Source organism: Pipra filicauda, unplaced genomic scaffold, assembly GCF_003945595.2.
Source record: "Pipra filicauda isolate LSUMZ 115617 unplaced genomic scaffold, ASM394559v2 scaffold266_size1643727_pilon, whole genome shotgun sequence".
In the NCBI taxonomy this organism is placed as follows: domain Eukaryota; kingdom Metazoa; phylum Chordata; class Aves; order Passeriformes; family Pipridae; genus Pipra; species Pipra filicauda.
In genome coordinates this window covers 1,485,564-1,496,946 of record NW_024104383.1, presented here as the reverse complement: position 1 = coordinate 1,496,946, position 11,383 = coordinate 1,485,564, and the positions used below count along the sequence as shown (strand labels likewise).

General features: G+C 56.0%; 1 protein-coding gene across 1 annotated transcript in view; it reads right to left on the bottom strand.

Moving 5' to 3' along the window:
• Window positions 1-543: 543 nt before the first annotated feature.
• The window catches only part of HS3ST6 (heparan sulfate-glucosamine 3-sulfotransferase 6), a 30,973-nt gene continuing 20,133 nt past the window's right edge, over window positions 544-11,383 (bottom strand). The window contains exon 2 of the mRNA XM_027736160.2: window positions 544-1,618. Coding sequence (XP_027591961.1) covers window positions 1,003-1,618 — 616 coding nt within the window. The 3' untranslated portion in view covers window positions 544-1,002. The remainder of the gene's footprint in view (window positions 1,619-11,383) is intronic.

The window sequence follows — 11,383 nt, the reverse complement described above, 5'->3', positions numbered from 1 at the left end:
CCATCTTTAATTAAGGGAAAACTAGTTAGTACAGATTCAACTAATTTCTGCAGCCTCCTGTGATGACCCTCGATGGCTGCAGATTTAGAAATCTATTGAGATTATTGAGCTGACAGGGCAGAGTTTGGGGATTTTGTCTGCTCTGCTTGGGAATTAGGGGGAAGCAGGAATTTTCATCCTAAGGGTCAGAAATGCTCTGCTCTCTCAGCTGGGTTACTCAAGGGACATAGGAAAGGAGTGAGACACAACTCCCTCTCCCTAACCCAGACCAGGCATTTATTCAAAACTACTGCTGTTAATTGTTTTCTTAACTAGGCAGTTCCTACAGACCATATTCCACCTGCAAAACACCTCCCGTGCTCAGGGGCTGCTGCTCAAGGGGGCCTCACCCACCACCCCTGGGCCCTCAGTGCCCGTGTCAGCACTGGAATTTGGTTTAGCAAAAACCCACTGGTCGCCCGCCCCAGAGTCCAGCTGGTTTCCAAAGGTTTTATTATGGATGGTGGATCCACCATCCACTCCCCCCACACACACAGAGCCCCATCCACACACCCACACGTCCCCCTCGCCACCCGGAACAGTCCCGGTCAATACAGATCAGCAAGACTTATATGGAAGAATATTTAATCTGGTCAGGGTGGGGAGAGGGGCCATCTGTGGTTTTATTTCTTAAATATTTCTCTCTACTCCAGAAAAGTCCATTTCTTGCCAGAAAAGGTCCGATATAAATTAGAACGAAGGGAGGAGGTTGCTGGTGGGGCGGCCACAAGCATCCCTGGACCACGATGACCACGAGCATCCCTGGGCAACGACCATGAGCATTCCTGGATTGTGGCAGCCACGAGCATCCCTGGACCACAGTGACCACGAGCATCCCTGGACCACAATGACCATGAGCATCCCTGGACCCCGGCAGCCCGGAGCATCCCTGGATTGCAGTCCTGGCTCCAAACAGTGCTGAGCAGAGCAGATCCCAGCGTGGTGGAGTGCCCCGGGGGTGGCTCAGTCCCACCCAAAGTCCTGCCCTGTCATCTGGTAGAACTTCATGTTGAAGGGTCTGTAGAACTCGCGCAGGCGCTGCACCACCTGCGGGTCGATCCTGGGGTGGGGCCGCCCCTTGGACTTGCCCAGGCAGCGGGGTTTGCTGCCCTCGGGCTTCTTCAGGCAGGGGAAGCCCTTGGTCTCATTGAAGTAGAAATGTTTGTCCGTCACCACCCTCTGCAGGCCCAGGAAGTCCTGGACACGGCCCATCTCCCCCGCCGGGTCGCTGACGAGCCTCTCCCCACTGACGAAGAGGAATTTGGAGAGGGGGAAGTACTGCAGCCAGTTGTCCAGGTGCTTGGCGTAGATCCCGATCCTCACCGCACTCCAGCTCGTGTCAATCAGTCCCGTGCTGGTGTTTTTGAAGGCCAGGGCCTGGAAGGAGGGGATGGAGGGGTTTTTGGAGAGGGTCTGTGTGTAGTCCGAGATGGCCCTGGTGACCGGGTTCCGAACCACCACGATCAGCTTCGTGTCCCGGGACATGTTGTAGATGCGCCGAGGGGCCTCCTTGGTGACAAAGTAGCTGGGGGTCTTCTCCATGGTGATCTGCCCCTCCAGAGTCCTTGGCATCAGGCTCCTGGGGAGACAGAGGGGCACAGTCAGGGCTCAAAGCACAGCTGCTCCAACCTGATGCCACGATGAGCAGGAACAAGCCCCAAAACCTGCCCAGAAATGCTCAGGGGCCTCCCAACAACAACCCCTTCTCTCCTTCCTCTGTCCTGCCAGCCAGGGACACCACCTTGTCACACCCTGCTGGTCACCTCCTCATCTTCAAACTCCTTCCCAGGAGTCCCCATGTCCTGGTCTCTCCATTCTGCTCACCCCGTCTCAGTGTCCCCTTTGTCCCCTCCAGAGTCTGTCCCTGGGAAGGGATTCCCTGTCACTCTGCCCCACCAGCAGCACATCCAGGCTGTTGGTCCCCCTTGGAGGCTCCCCACAACCCCCTTCCCAATCCAAAAATCCCTTCCCAGGACACTCCAGGACCCGCTACACACGTTTTGGGGTGGGACCGGTTTTCCTCCCCAGCCTCCAGGCAAATTTCATGTCCTGGAGATGCTGACCCACCACCTGGGACTGGAAAGAACAAAATCCCATCACAGGGGTGATGCCCAAGCAGTAGCTGGGGATGGAGATGCCCCCAGGGCTCCCTCCTCCTCTGCCCCCAGCCAGCGAGCAGTTAAGGCCAGAAAAATACAGTTTCCTTCTAAAAAGAGAGGCAGGAAATCTCGGAGGGCCCAGCCATTGTGCTGGGGGAAATTCACTGCCCTGATTGTTCCCTCGTGCACTTTAATGAGGCATTAATTACCAGAGAAATTACCCAGCCATGTCACCCTGTGTGACAGAACGGGTCCTCCCTGCCACCAGCACAGGCACCTGCCCCAGAGCTCTTCACATCCCCCTCTTCCACTTCCAAGAAAAATCACAGAATTCTGGAATGCGTTGGGGAGGGACCTTAAAGACCATCCAGTGCCACCCCCTGCCATGGGCAGGGACACCTTCCACTAGCCCAGGTTGCTCCAAGCCCCGTCCAACCTGGCCTTGGACACTTGCAGGGATGGGGCAGCCACAGCTTCCCTGGGATCCCCATCCCACTGCTCGGAGGGTTGTGCCCAGCAGGGAGCTGGGTTCCCACAGCAGTTGGGGACAGGGACAGGCCACGCTGCAGCCAAGGCTGTGCTGGGGGGAAGTCAGGGCTCTGCCCAGCAGCATCTGTTCCTTATGTAATGGGAAAAGCTTGAGGTTTCTGGGATTTTTTCCCCTGGACTCAGGAAAGAACACTTGATTAAAAGCACTTGTGAGTGATGCTGGGCCCCGCACAGCTCCCTCCCCCAGACAAGAGGCAAAAGCCACTTGTGGCTTTCCCCCTCCTTTTATTTTGTAAATTTTTGCACAGTGCCAGTTTTTAGAGCCATTTCTTGTTCCCGGTGTCCTCTCCTGGCAGCACTCCATTGGCACCAGTGGGATGCCCTTCCAGAGGTCCCTAAATCCTGGGGCAGCCACGGGTCCCCATCCTTTCCAGCATCTTTTCCCCATCACCCCAAATAGCAGCACTTACCAGAGAGGCTGACTGACAGAGTTCCTGCTGGGAAGCATCCTCCCAAACCAGGATCAGACCCTCACACCCACACCTGTCCCCTCCCTGCTGTGCCCATAACCAAGGAAAACCCAACGGCACAGCCCTGGACCCACCGGGAGCACACCTCCTCCCTGCTGCCTGGCTCCCCTGCCAGCCAAGCATCCTCAGTCACATTCAGAAAGTGCCACAGGGTTTTCCAAGCTGCTTCCTGCAGCTTCTCCGGGTAACTTGCTGAGGCATCTCTGCAGCGCTTCCCTGGAGGCCACTGGGATTTCTGCACAGCACAACAGCTCCTTCCTCCTGCTCACCCACCCCAAATCCTCTCAGCAAACATGGGCTTAAGACCTAAACCAGTCCCTCTCCTCAGTGGGCAATAAAATGTTTATTATCAGCAGCAAACACTTGGGATGACGTGATGGGATATCCTGGAGAGTCCACACTAAGCCACAGCAGCACTTTCCTCAGCCTGTGCTCCAAACCCTCCACCTTCCACTAGCCCAGGTTGCTCCAAGCCCCGTCCAACCTGGCCTTGAACCCTTCCAGGGATGGGGCAGCCACAGCTGGAAAACCTCTCTTACCCCCCTCTTCCTTCTTGCAGAGGGACAAGGGTCAAGCTGATCCCACAGTGCCAAGGCCATCCCTAAGGGGCCTGTGGGGCAGAGGGACCCCCAGAGCCCCCCAGGATCCCACTCACCCACACCCAGCAGTACCAGCACCTTCCCTGCTCCCATCCTGCTGACCCAGGGCTCCTCAGCTCCCGGGAGCTGCACCTACTTTAATTAACCACACCATCCAAGGCTTAATCACCATGTAATTAACAGAGAATATTTAATAAAAACCCACATCAGGGCAGCTCTGTTTGCACAGGCACCCCCAGAGCTGCGGCCCCTGTGCTGGGGTGCAGAGACCTTCACCCCCCAAACTGCCCCCCAGCAGGGACAGCTGGGTCCCAACATCCCAGGATCCTGTCGGGAACAGCGGCCTCCAAGCACTTAATTGTGCAGCACCTCCTCTTCCTGAGCAGCTCAGTCACCCCCAGCTACTTGGGAGATAATTACGCAATTTCACATTATCATTAACTCCCTAATACTTTCCCCTAAATTACCCCAGTTAATTATTGATAACCCCGCTCTCCCTCCAGATCTGGCTTAAACTGGCAAAGAGCAGAGCGGGCTTTGTTATGCCCCACTTTAATGCAAACATTGGAAACTTTAATTAAATTTGCAGTTAATTCTTATTGACCTTAAGAGAACACCAGGCAGTGCCTACAGGTACGTGACACTGCAGTGGGGGAGCCCCAGGCAGCCTTGGAAGGAGTTGGGATTTCAAGAGGAGACTGTGCCCAGGAGGAGGGATACAACCCTTTTGTGATTTTTAATTAATAAAACAACTGGCATTTGAGAGGCATCAGAGATGGGATTTCCTACACGGAGATATTCAACATGTGAAATGTTTCCTCTGCTGAGGTAACGTGCAGGAAGTTACAGCAGATAAAATGATGATAAAAATGCAGAAATGCATTAAATACTGATTAACAGCCGTGGCAGGCAGGGAATCAAAGCAGACTTCAAAAACTGGGCCGACATAACTTTCCAGAGTTAATTGGTTTGTGATTCCTCAACTCTGGGACGATTTTGTTGCAGAGGAAGGAGAACTCCTCCCAGCACAGAGCTGAGAGCCCAAGGGATGCACCCTCAGGAGCTCAACCTCACTGATAAATACCTCTGCAGCCCAAAGCATCCCTGAGTTATCACCCAGGGCAGCTTCATGAAGAAAATTAACTCTATCCCAGCCAAAACCAGGAGAGCAGGACAGGCCCTGCCTACAATTCATCCCCACTGAAAGGCCAGGCAGAACCTTAGCAGGGATACAGGTCCAGCCTGTGCTGGGAGCACGATGGGAAACCCCAAACCCCAGATCAACCCCAGGGGTGATGGGGGCCATCACATCAGGGGGATGGGTACTGCGGGCTCAGGGCTTACAGGTTCTATATTACCACCAAAAAGAGATAAAGGGGCAAAAACCCCCTCTTCTCTATTATTATTTTAAGAAAAATGAGCATTGACCAAAAAGCCCAGACAAAAGGAGTGAAAGGAGAGGATTTCTCCCGGGTGGGACATGGTTGAGAGCTTTCTGCAGGGCAAAGAAAGTGACTCTTTCAAGGCACCAAGATGGGCCATGGGACGACGTGGGGGACAAAACCCCCGGGCAGGAGACACCCCGTGCTTCCAGAGGACCCCCTCCCTCCCAGGCGGGGTGACAGAGGCTCTGTGGGGGACAGAACCGTTTTTGTGTAAATGTAAAACAGTTTGGAACCGGGAGAGGGGGGACAAGGCTCGGGACAGATTTATCCTCTCCCAGCAGACACCCGGTACCACCCGGATCTGCATATGAATCACCCCCAGGCTTATCTCAGCCCCAGGGACAAGGCTGCCTTTGTGGCCCCACGGCAGCTATGAAGTTGTTAAACTGGAACCAGTTATGGAAACTCGGAGATATCGGCCTCTTCCTTCCAGGCAGCTCCAATAGCAGCACCTTTGCTGGGAAGAAAGGTGTGAGAGAGCAGGGAGGGGGATCGGATGTCAGGAGGGACAGATCCAGCCCCAGATCCCTGCTCCCGGCTGCTGGGGGACATCCCAGATCCCCCATTCCCCAAAAATAGCGGGGCTATGTGTGGGCAGCTTTGCTTACCCCCATCCCGGGCCACTCCATGACCTTCTCTTCCCAGAGAATGCTCCGGGGCATCTGTTGAACCTCTGCAGAGCTTGGAGGGCTGAGCTGGGAAGGCTGAGCTGGGAAGGCTGAGCTGGGAAGGCTGAGCTGGGAAGGCTGAGCTGGGAAGGCTGAGCTGGGAAGGATGCACTGGGAGGGCTGAGCTGGGAAGGCTGAGCTGGGAAGGCTGAACTGGGAAGGACGCCCTGGGAAGGATGCACTGGGAGGGCTGAGCTGGGAAGAATGTACTGGGAGGGCTGAGCTGGGAAGGCTGAGCTGGGAAGGATGCACTCACCAAGCCGCCCGGGAGCAAATTAGCCCATGTTCCTTTCTCCTCCTCATTACTGTGATATTCCCCCTCTCCTCCGAAGGGGCAGCGGGTCCTGCCAGTGCCCCCCAGCCCGCAGAGCCCCCCCAGCGTTCCCCATCCCCGAGCCGCCTCCATTATTTTTTGATTCTTTCACCAATTCAAAAATGTGCAAATGAGGCCGCGGCTTCCCAATCAGGCCTGGCCGGGAGCTAATTGGCTTTAAGCAGGGAAACCTGAATATGCTAATGACGGCAGTAACAAGCCCGCGATGCGCCTGGAAGGGGAGCCAAGCCCTGGGCTCCACCACGGGCTGACTGAGACACGTCAATTAACAACAAGGAAGATAATTTATTAATGCTCCTTTGCACCCCCCTGCCCTTTGCTCCTAATTACAGTTTGATACATGAAACACCGAGGAGGTTTGCCGGGTCCTGCTCCCAGCTGGAGCATCCCGGGGCAGCCCCCAGAGCCTCCTCCTGCCCCCCAGAAGCCCCTGTCCCCATTAAGCCATAGCCCAGGACCACGACTGGGGGGTCTCCAGAGGACCCCAGAGCTCTCCCACCACCAGACCACGGGGACAGGGTCCCTGGGCTGGGATTCAGGCAGATAAAGAGGTGCAGAGGAGGAGGAAAACGCGATGGACTGGGTGCTGCTGCCTGCCAGGGTTGTGCCCCACAGGGTCCAAGCCCCCACAAACCCTTCCTGAGGGGTTCCCTCCCCGGCTGGGCTGGAGGGCAGGAGGGGAGCAGCAGTGGGGGGTGTTGGGGGCTCTGGGAAGGGCCAGGAGCTGGGGAGTTTTGGTTTTGATGTAGCATCAAGATCTGGGAGATGAGGAGGGAAGGAAAGGGGAGAAGCTGGAGCCAACATTTGCATTTCTAATGGAGTGGCTGCTTTCACCAGTCACCCAACACCCAGTTATGAACCCCCACAAGGACTGGGGCCATGGGGGAAAACACATCTGCTTTGCCCACCTACAGAGTCCCCCAGACTTCTGTGTATCCCAATTCCCTGGCAGGAAGGGACAAAAAAGGCTGTGCCCCCCCAACCCCACAGTCCCCACACCAACCCCAGCTCCCACACACCCGGCATTTCCATCCCCATCCTGCCCACGTGTATGGCCAGAGGCTGCAATTAGGGGCAGCTCCAAGCCCTGAAGGTTTTTTCCTTGCATGGTTGTTCCAAAGGCTCTGGTGAATGCACATCACAGCCAGTCATTATGGAGAGCAGGAATCAGCCTTAACAAGGACACAGCTCCTTCCCTGCTCTGGAGCTACAGCTGTTTGGCCTCAGCATCCATGGGGGTTGAGACATGGGGTCCCTCCTCACTCCTCTCCAACGTGGAGCTGATATGGGGTCACCCCAAAAATCTGAGCAGCTGAACTCCCCACTGACTGCTGGGGATCCCTCACAGTCTGCACCACTTGGATCCCCCCGTGCTTGTGCCAAAAGGGGTGACCCTGGACCACGGCACAAAGCCCTGGGACTCCTGCTCCCTGCTGGGGTCCATAAAGAGCACCCTGGGACTCTTGCTCCCTGATGGAGTCACCACCCACAGCTACAGAAATGAGCACAGGGACCCCACAGTCCATGGGGACATTTCCTACCCCTGGAGCTCACCGAGAGATGGAACCACAGCAGGATGGTGCTGCCTCAGTGGCTGAAGGGGGATCTGAAGCAAACCCACCCCTGTGTTGAGCATCATTTCCCTTGCAACAAGCACAGACTGAATAACCATCAGCTGAATAACAAACCAGCTGAACCCACTGCTTGGCTTGAAACAGGTGGGGAACAGAACAGCTCCACGAACCCCCAAAAACCCTTCAGAAAATGGGGGCTGCCCAGGCATGGTGGGGCACTGAATCCCCAAAAGCCCTTCAGGAAGCAGGGGCTGGCACGTGCCCAGCTCTGGTGGGACGCTGGACTGGGCTGGTGCACAGCAAGGGCAGGGATGCCGTGGGCACACACGGCCTCTCCATCCCCCTGGAATGAAGCAGGGCTGCATGGCAGCAATTAGAAATCCTCTTCTCTCGCTGGCTCCCCAGTGTCCCTTTGATTCCCTGTCCTGGGGGCGAGGGGACAGCCTGTGGCAGGTGTCTTGCCTGTGACCCGGGTCAATCGAGGGCTCTGATCTCCAAATGACCCTTCCCAGCAGTGCCTGTGTAGCCGCGCTCAAACAGCTTGCAGATGAAGGAGCAACAGACTGGAGATGATTTATTCAGGAATTAAAGGTTCAGTACCCCTTTTAAAGGCTGCGCCTCGGCACTGTCAGCCTTCATTGCACACAATTAAAGGGGTTTGCTGCCCCGGCCCCCGCCCTCCTGCCTTCCAGGGGAAGGAAATCAAACAAAACCAGCCCCCCCGCCAAGCCCCGGCCCCGGGGGGGTGGAACTGTTGAAGGACTTGTGAACTCGGTGCAGGAGTGGCCCTGGATTCCAGCCTGGGAAGCTGCTCCAGCTCCGTTCTCTGACAGGGAACAGCTCGGCTCTGCCTGGGATGGGGGATGCAGGCACTCGCAGGAAGGGGTGCTCGGGGCTGGAGTCCTCTTGGCCCCTGTGGCATCGGTGCAAAGCCTGTTCCTGCAGCTGGGGCTTGGAGAAACACTCCTGGACCCCTCTCCCTTCTCCTGGTTATCCTTCCTCCCGACCCCCTCCACAGCTCAGCACCTCCAGGCTCGGAGCCGGGAAGGGTCACCTGTGACCTCACACCAGCAGGACCCAAACACAGCCTGGAATTTCCCTCTCACACCTGAGAGGGGAGATAAGGATAAAACCTGCCATCATCCTGATTATTTTCTCCCCTTCCAAGCTGTGGGAAGTGTGGTGGTTGGGGGGGGAGCGGCGCTCGCGGGCTCGAGCAGCAGGAATTCAATGAAAAGCTTCCTTCCTCTTAGGAAAAGAAAGGGAAGGAATCGGCTGGCAGCGGCGCTGTGATAATCCCTTTCCAAGGCAGTAAATTTTCCTGCAGCTCCCCCGGAAAGTAATCCGGCGGATTATTGCACCTTTCAGCACCACCAGCCTTTAAACAACGCTCTGCCCTCCCCAGGCATCTTGTGCTGCCTGACCTGACCTGCTGTCTGAGCGCGGGCAAACACAAATCACCCTCTCCCGCACCCACACACAGAGGACAGATTTTATCCCCCTGGTAACTGGGATCCTTTGGCGCTCCAATAAATAAGGAAAAATTGCTCTTAGGGGCTGTGCAGCTCAGGCTGGGGAGGGGAGGGGACCCCACAACCCTGATCTGATGGGTGTGACACGATGAAGGCACACTTAAGACAATTCCAGCTATTTTTTAATGGACCAGTTGTCCCCAGTCTCAATGCTCCAAGCAAGCTGTTCAGATGCAAAATCTTTTGCTGTTAAATAAACATAGGAAAAAAAAAAATCCCCGAGACCACTCTTAAGTATGTCTAAAGTCTTTGTTTTCAATTACAAATAAAACCCCACACATATTGGTTTTCACTAAATTATTCCCTGCAGCAATGGGCTGGTTGTTCCCTGTTTCCCACCTAGATGGAGGAGAGTACAGGAAGGGCATAAAAAGGTCACAAAAATCACTTTTTTTTGCAGCTTCAAAGTTACATGGGCAGAAGAAATGGGAATTCTTCCACTTCCTGATGCTTGATTGAACAAAAGGAAAAGGAAGGGACTTTAAAACTCACCCAGTGCCACCCCTTGCCATGGGCAGGGACACCTTCCATTATCCCAGGTTGCTCCAAGCCCCGTCCAACCTGGCCTTGGACACTTGCAGGGATCCAGGGGCAGCCACAGCTTCTCTGGGCAACCTGTGCCAGGGCCTCCCCACCCTCCCAGGGAAGAATTTCTTCCCAATATCCCATCTCACCCTGCCCCCTGGCAGTGGGAAGCCATCCCCCCTTGTGCTGTCACTACCATTCCAAGTGCATCCATCCCCTCGCTGCCACGTCCTGGGGGACAGTGGCTGCAGGCAGCTCCAGCCCACGAGCAGTGCTGGCCTGAGCCGCCAGCTCCCAGCTAATTAGCTCAGACCAATTAACGAGGGCACGGTGCAGGTGGCAGGACCCGCCCCACCCTCCGCAGTGCCGGGTCCCTGGGAGCCCTCCCTGCCCCGATCCCGGGGTGCAGGAGAGGGGCACCCCCAGCAGCCCTGCCCACCCTGCCAGCCCTGCCGACCCCGGGGAAGGCACCGGGACAGGAGCCCACGCTGGACACCCCGGTCCCGATCCCGCTGCAGGTGCAGGAGCAGCGGGAGCGAGGGAGGAAGAAAGGGGGAATCCACACATGTCTGCCAGAGCGAGACCTTCCCGCTGGCCGGGGACTGGCAGCTGCTTTGATTTGATTAACAGATGCTGACGAGGCATCGAGACAAGTCCCCAGAGCCATGAATAATTTCAGGGTATTTGTGTTTATTTGATCTCAGTATGGGGCTGGCCCAGCCCGGCCGGACCCTCGCAGAGCGCTGGGGAAGGGGCTGCCGGGCTCTCCAGATGGCCATTCCAAGGCCACCATGGGCAGGGCTGGCTGTCCCTTCCAGCCTGTGCCCTGGAGAGCCCTTCATCCCACTCCTCACCCTCCTCCTGCACAGCCATCCCTCCAGGTAAGGGGGTGATGGGGCCCCCCAACAGCTTTCAGGGAATAGAGAAGGTCCCCCCAGCCTCGTGATTTTTAACGTAACTCATTCCAACATTTTCAAGCCACAGTTTCTTCTCTCTTAACCGGGCAAAAATGGGTACTTTGAACTCCCTGGTTCCTGGGTCAGAGCTGGGATTCAAAGCTGTGTGCCAGGGCCATCAGATCCTGCTGGAATCACCAAGGCTCAGATGGAGGTTGGAAAGGAATTCCTCAAGGTTGGATGTAATGGCTTAGAAATCAAAGACCCTCTGAGTATGGGGTGAGCCCATCCCCTGCCATCAGAGCAACATCTCTCCAGGGGGGACCCAGGGGGGATCCACTGCCTACATCTCATGGAGGCTTCTGCAAAAATGCTTTCCCAGCCTGGCTCTCCCCTGCTGAACAAGCACTGAGTCCTGCTCGAAGCTTCAGCCTCAGACCAGCCACGAGTGGTTCTGAAACACATCCAGAAGTGTCTCATTTCTACCTAAGAAAACATAAATCAGTCCCCGCTCGTGAGCTGGAGCCAGGGCTGAGGTCAGCAGTGGGGCCGTGGGGATCCACCAGCACCATTTCCAGTGATGGTTTTAAGCTCTCTTGGCCAGATCCACAAAGGAATTTGGGATCATGAAGTTCACCAAGATCGCTGGTACT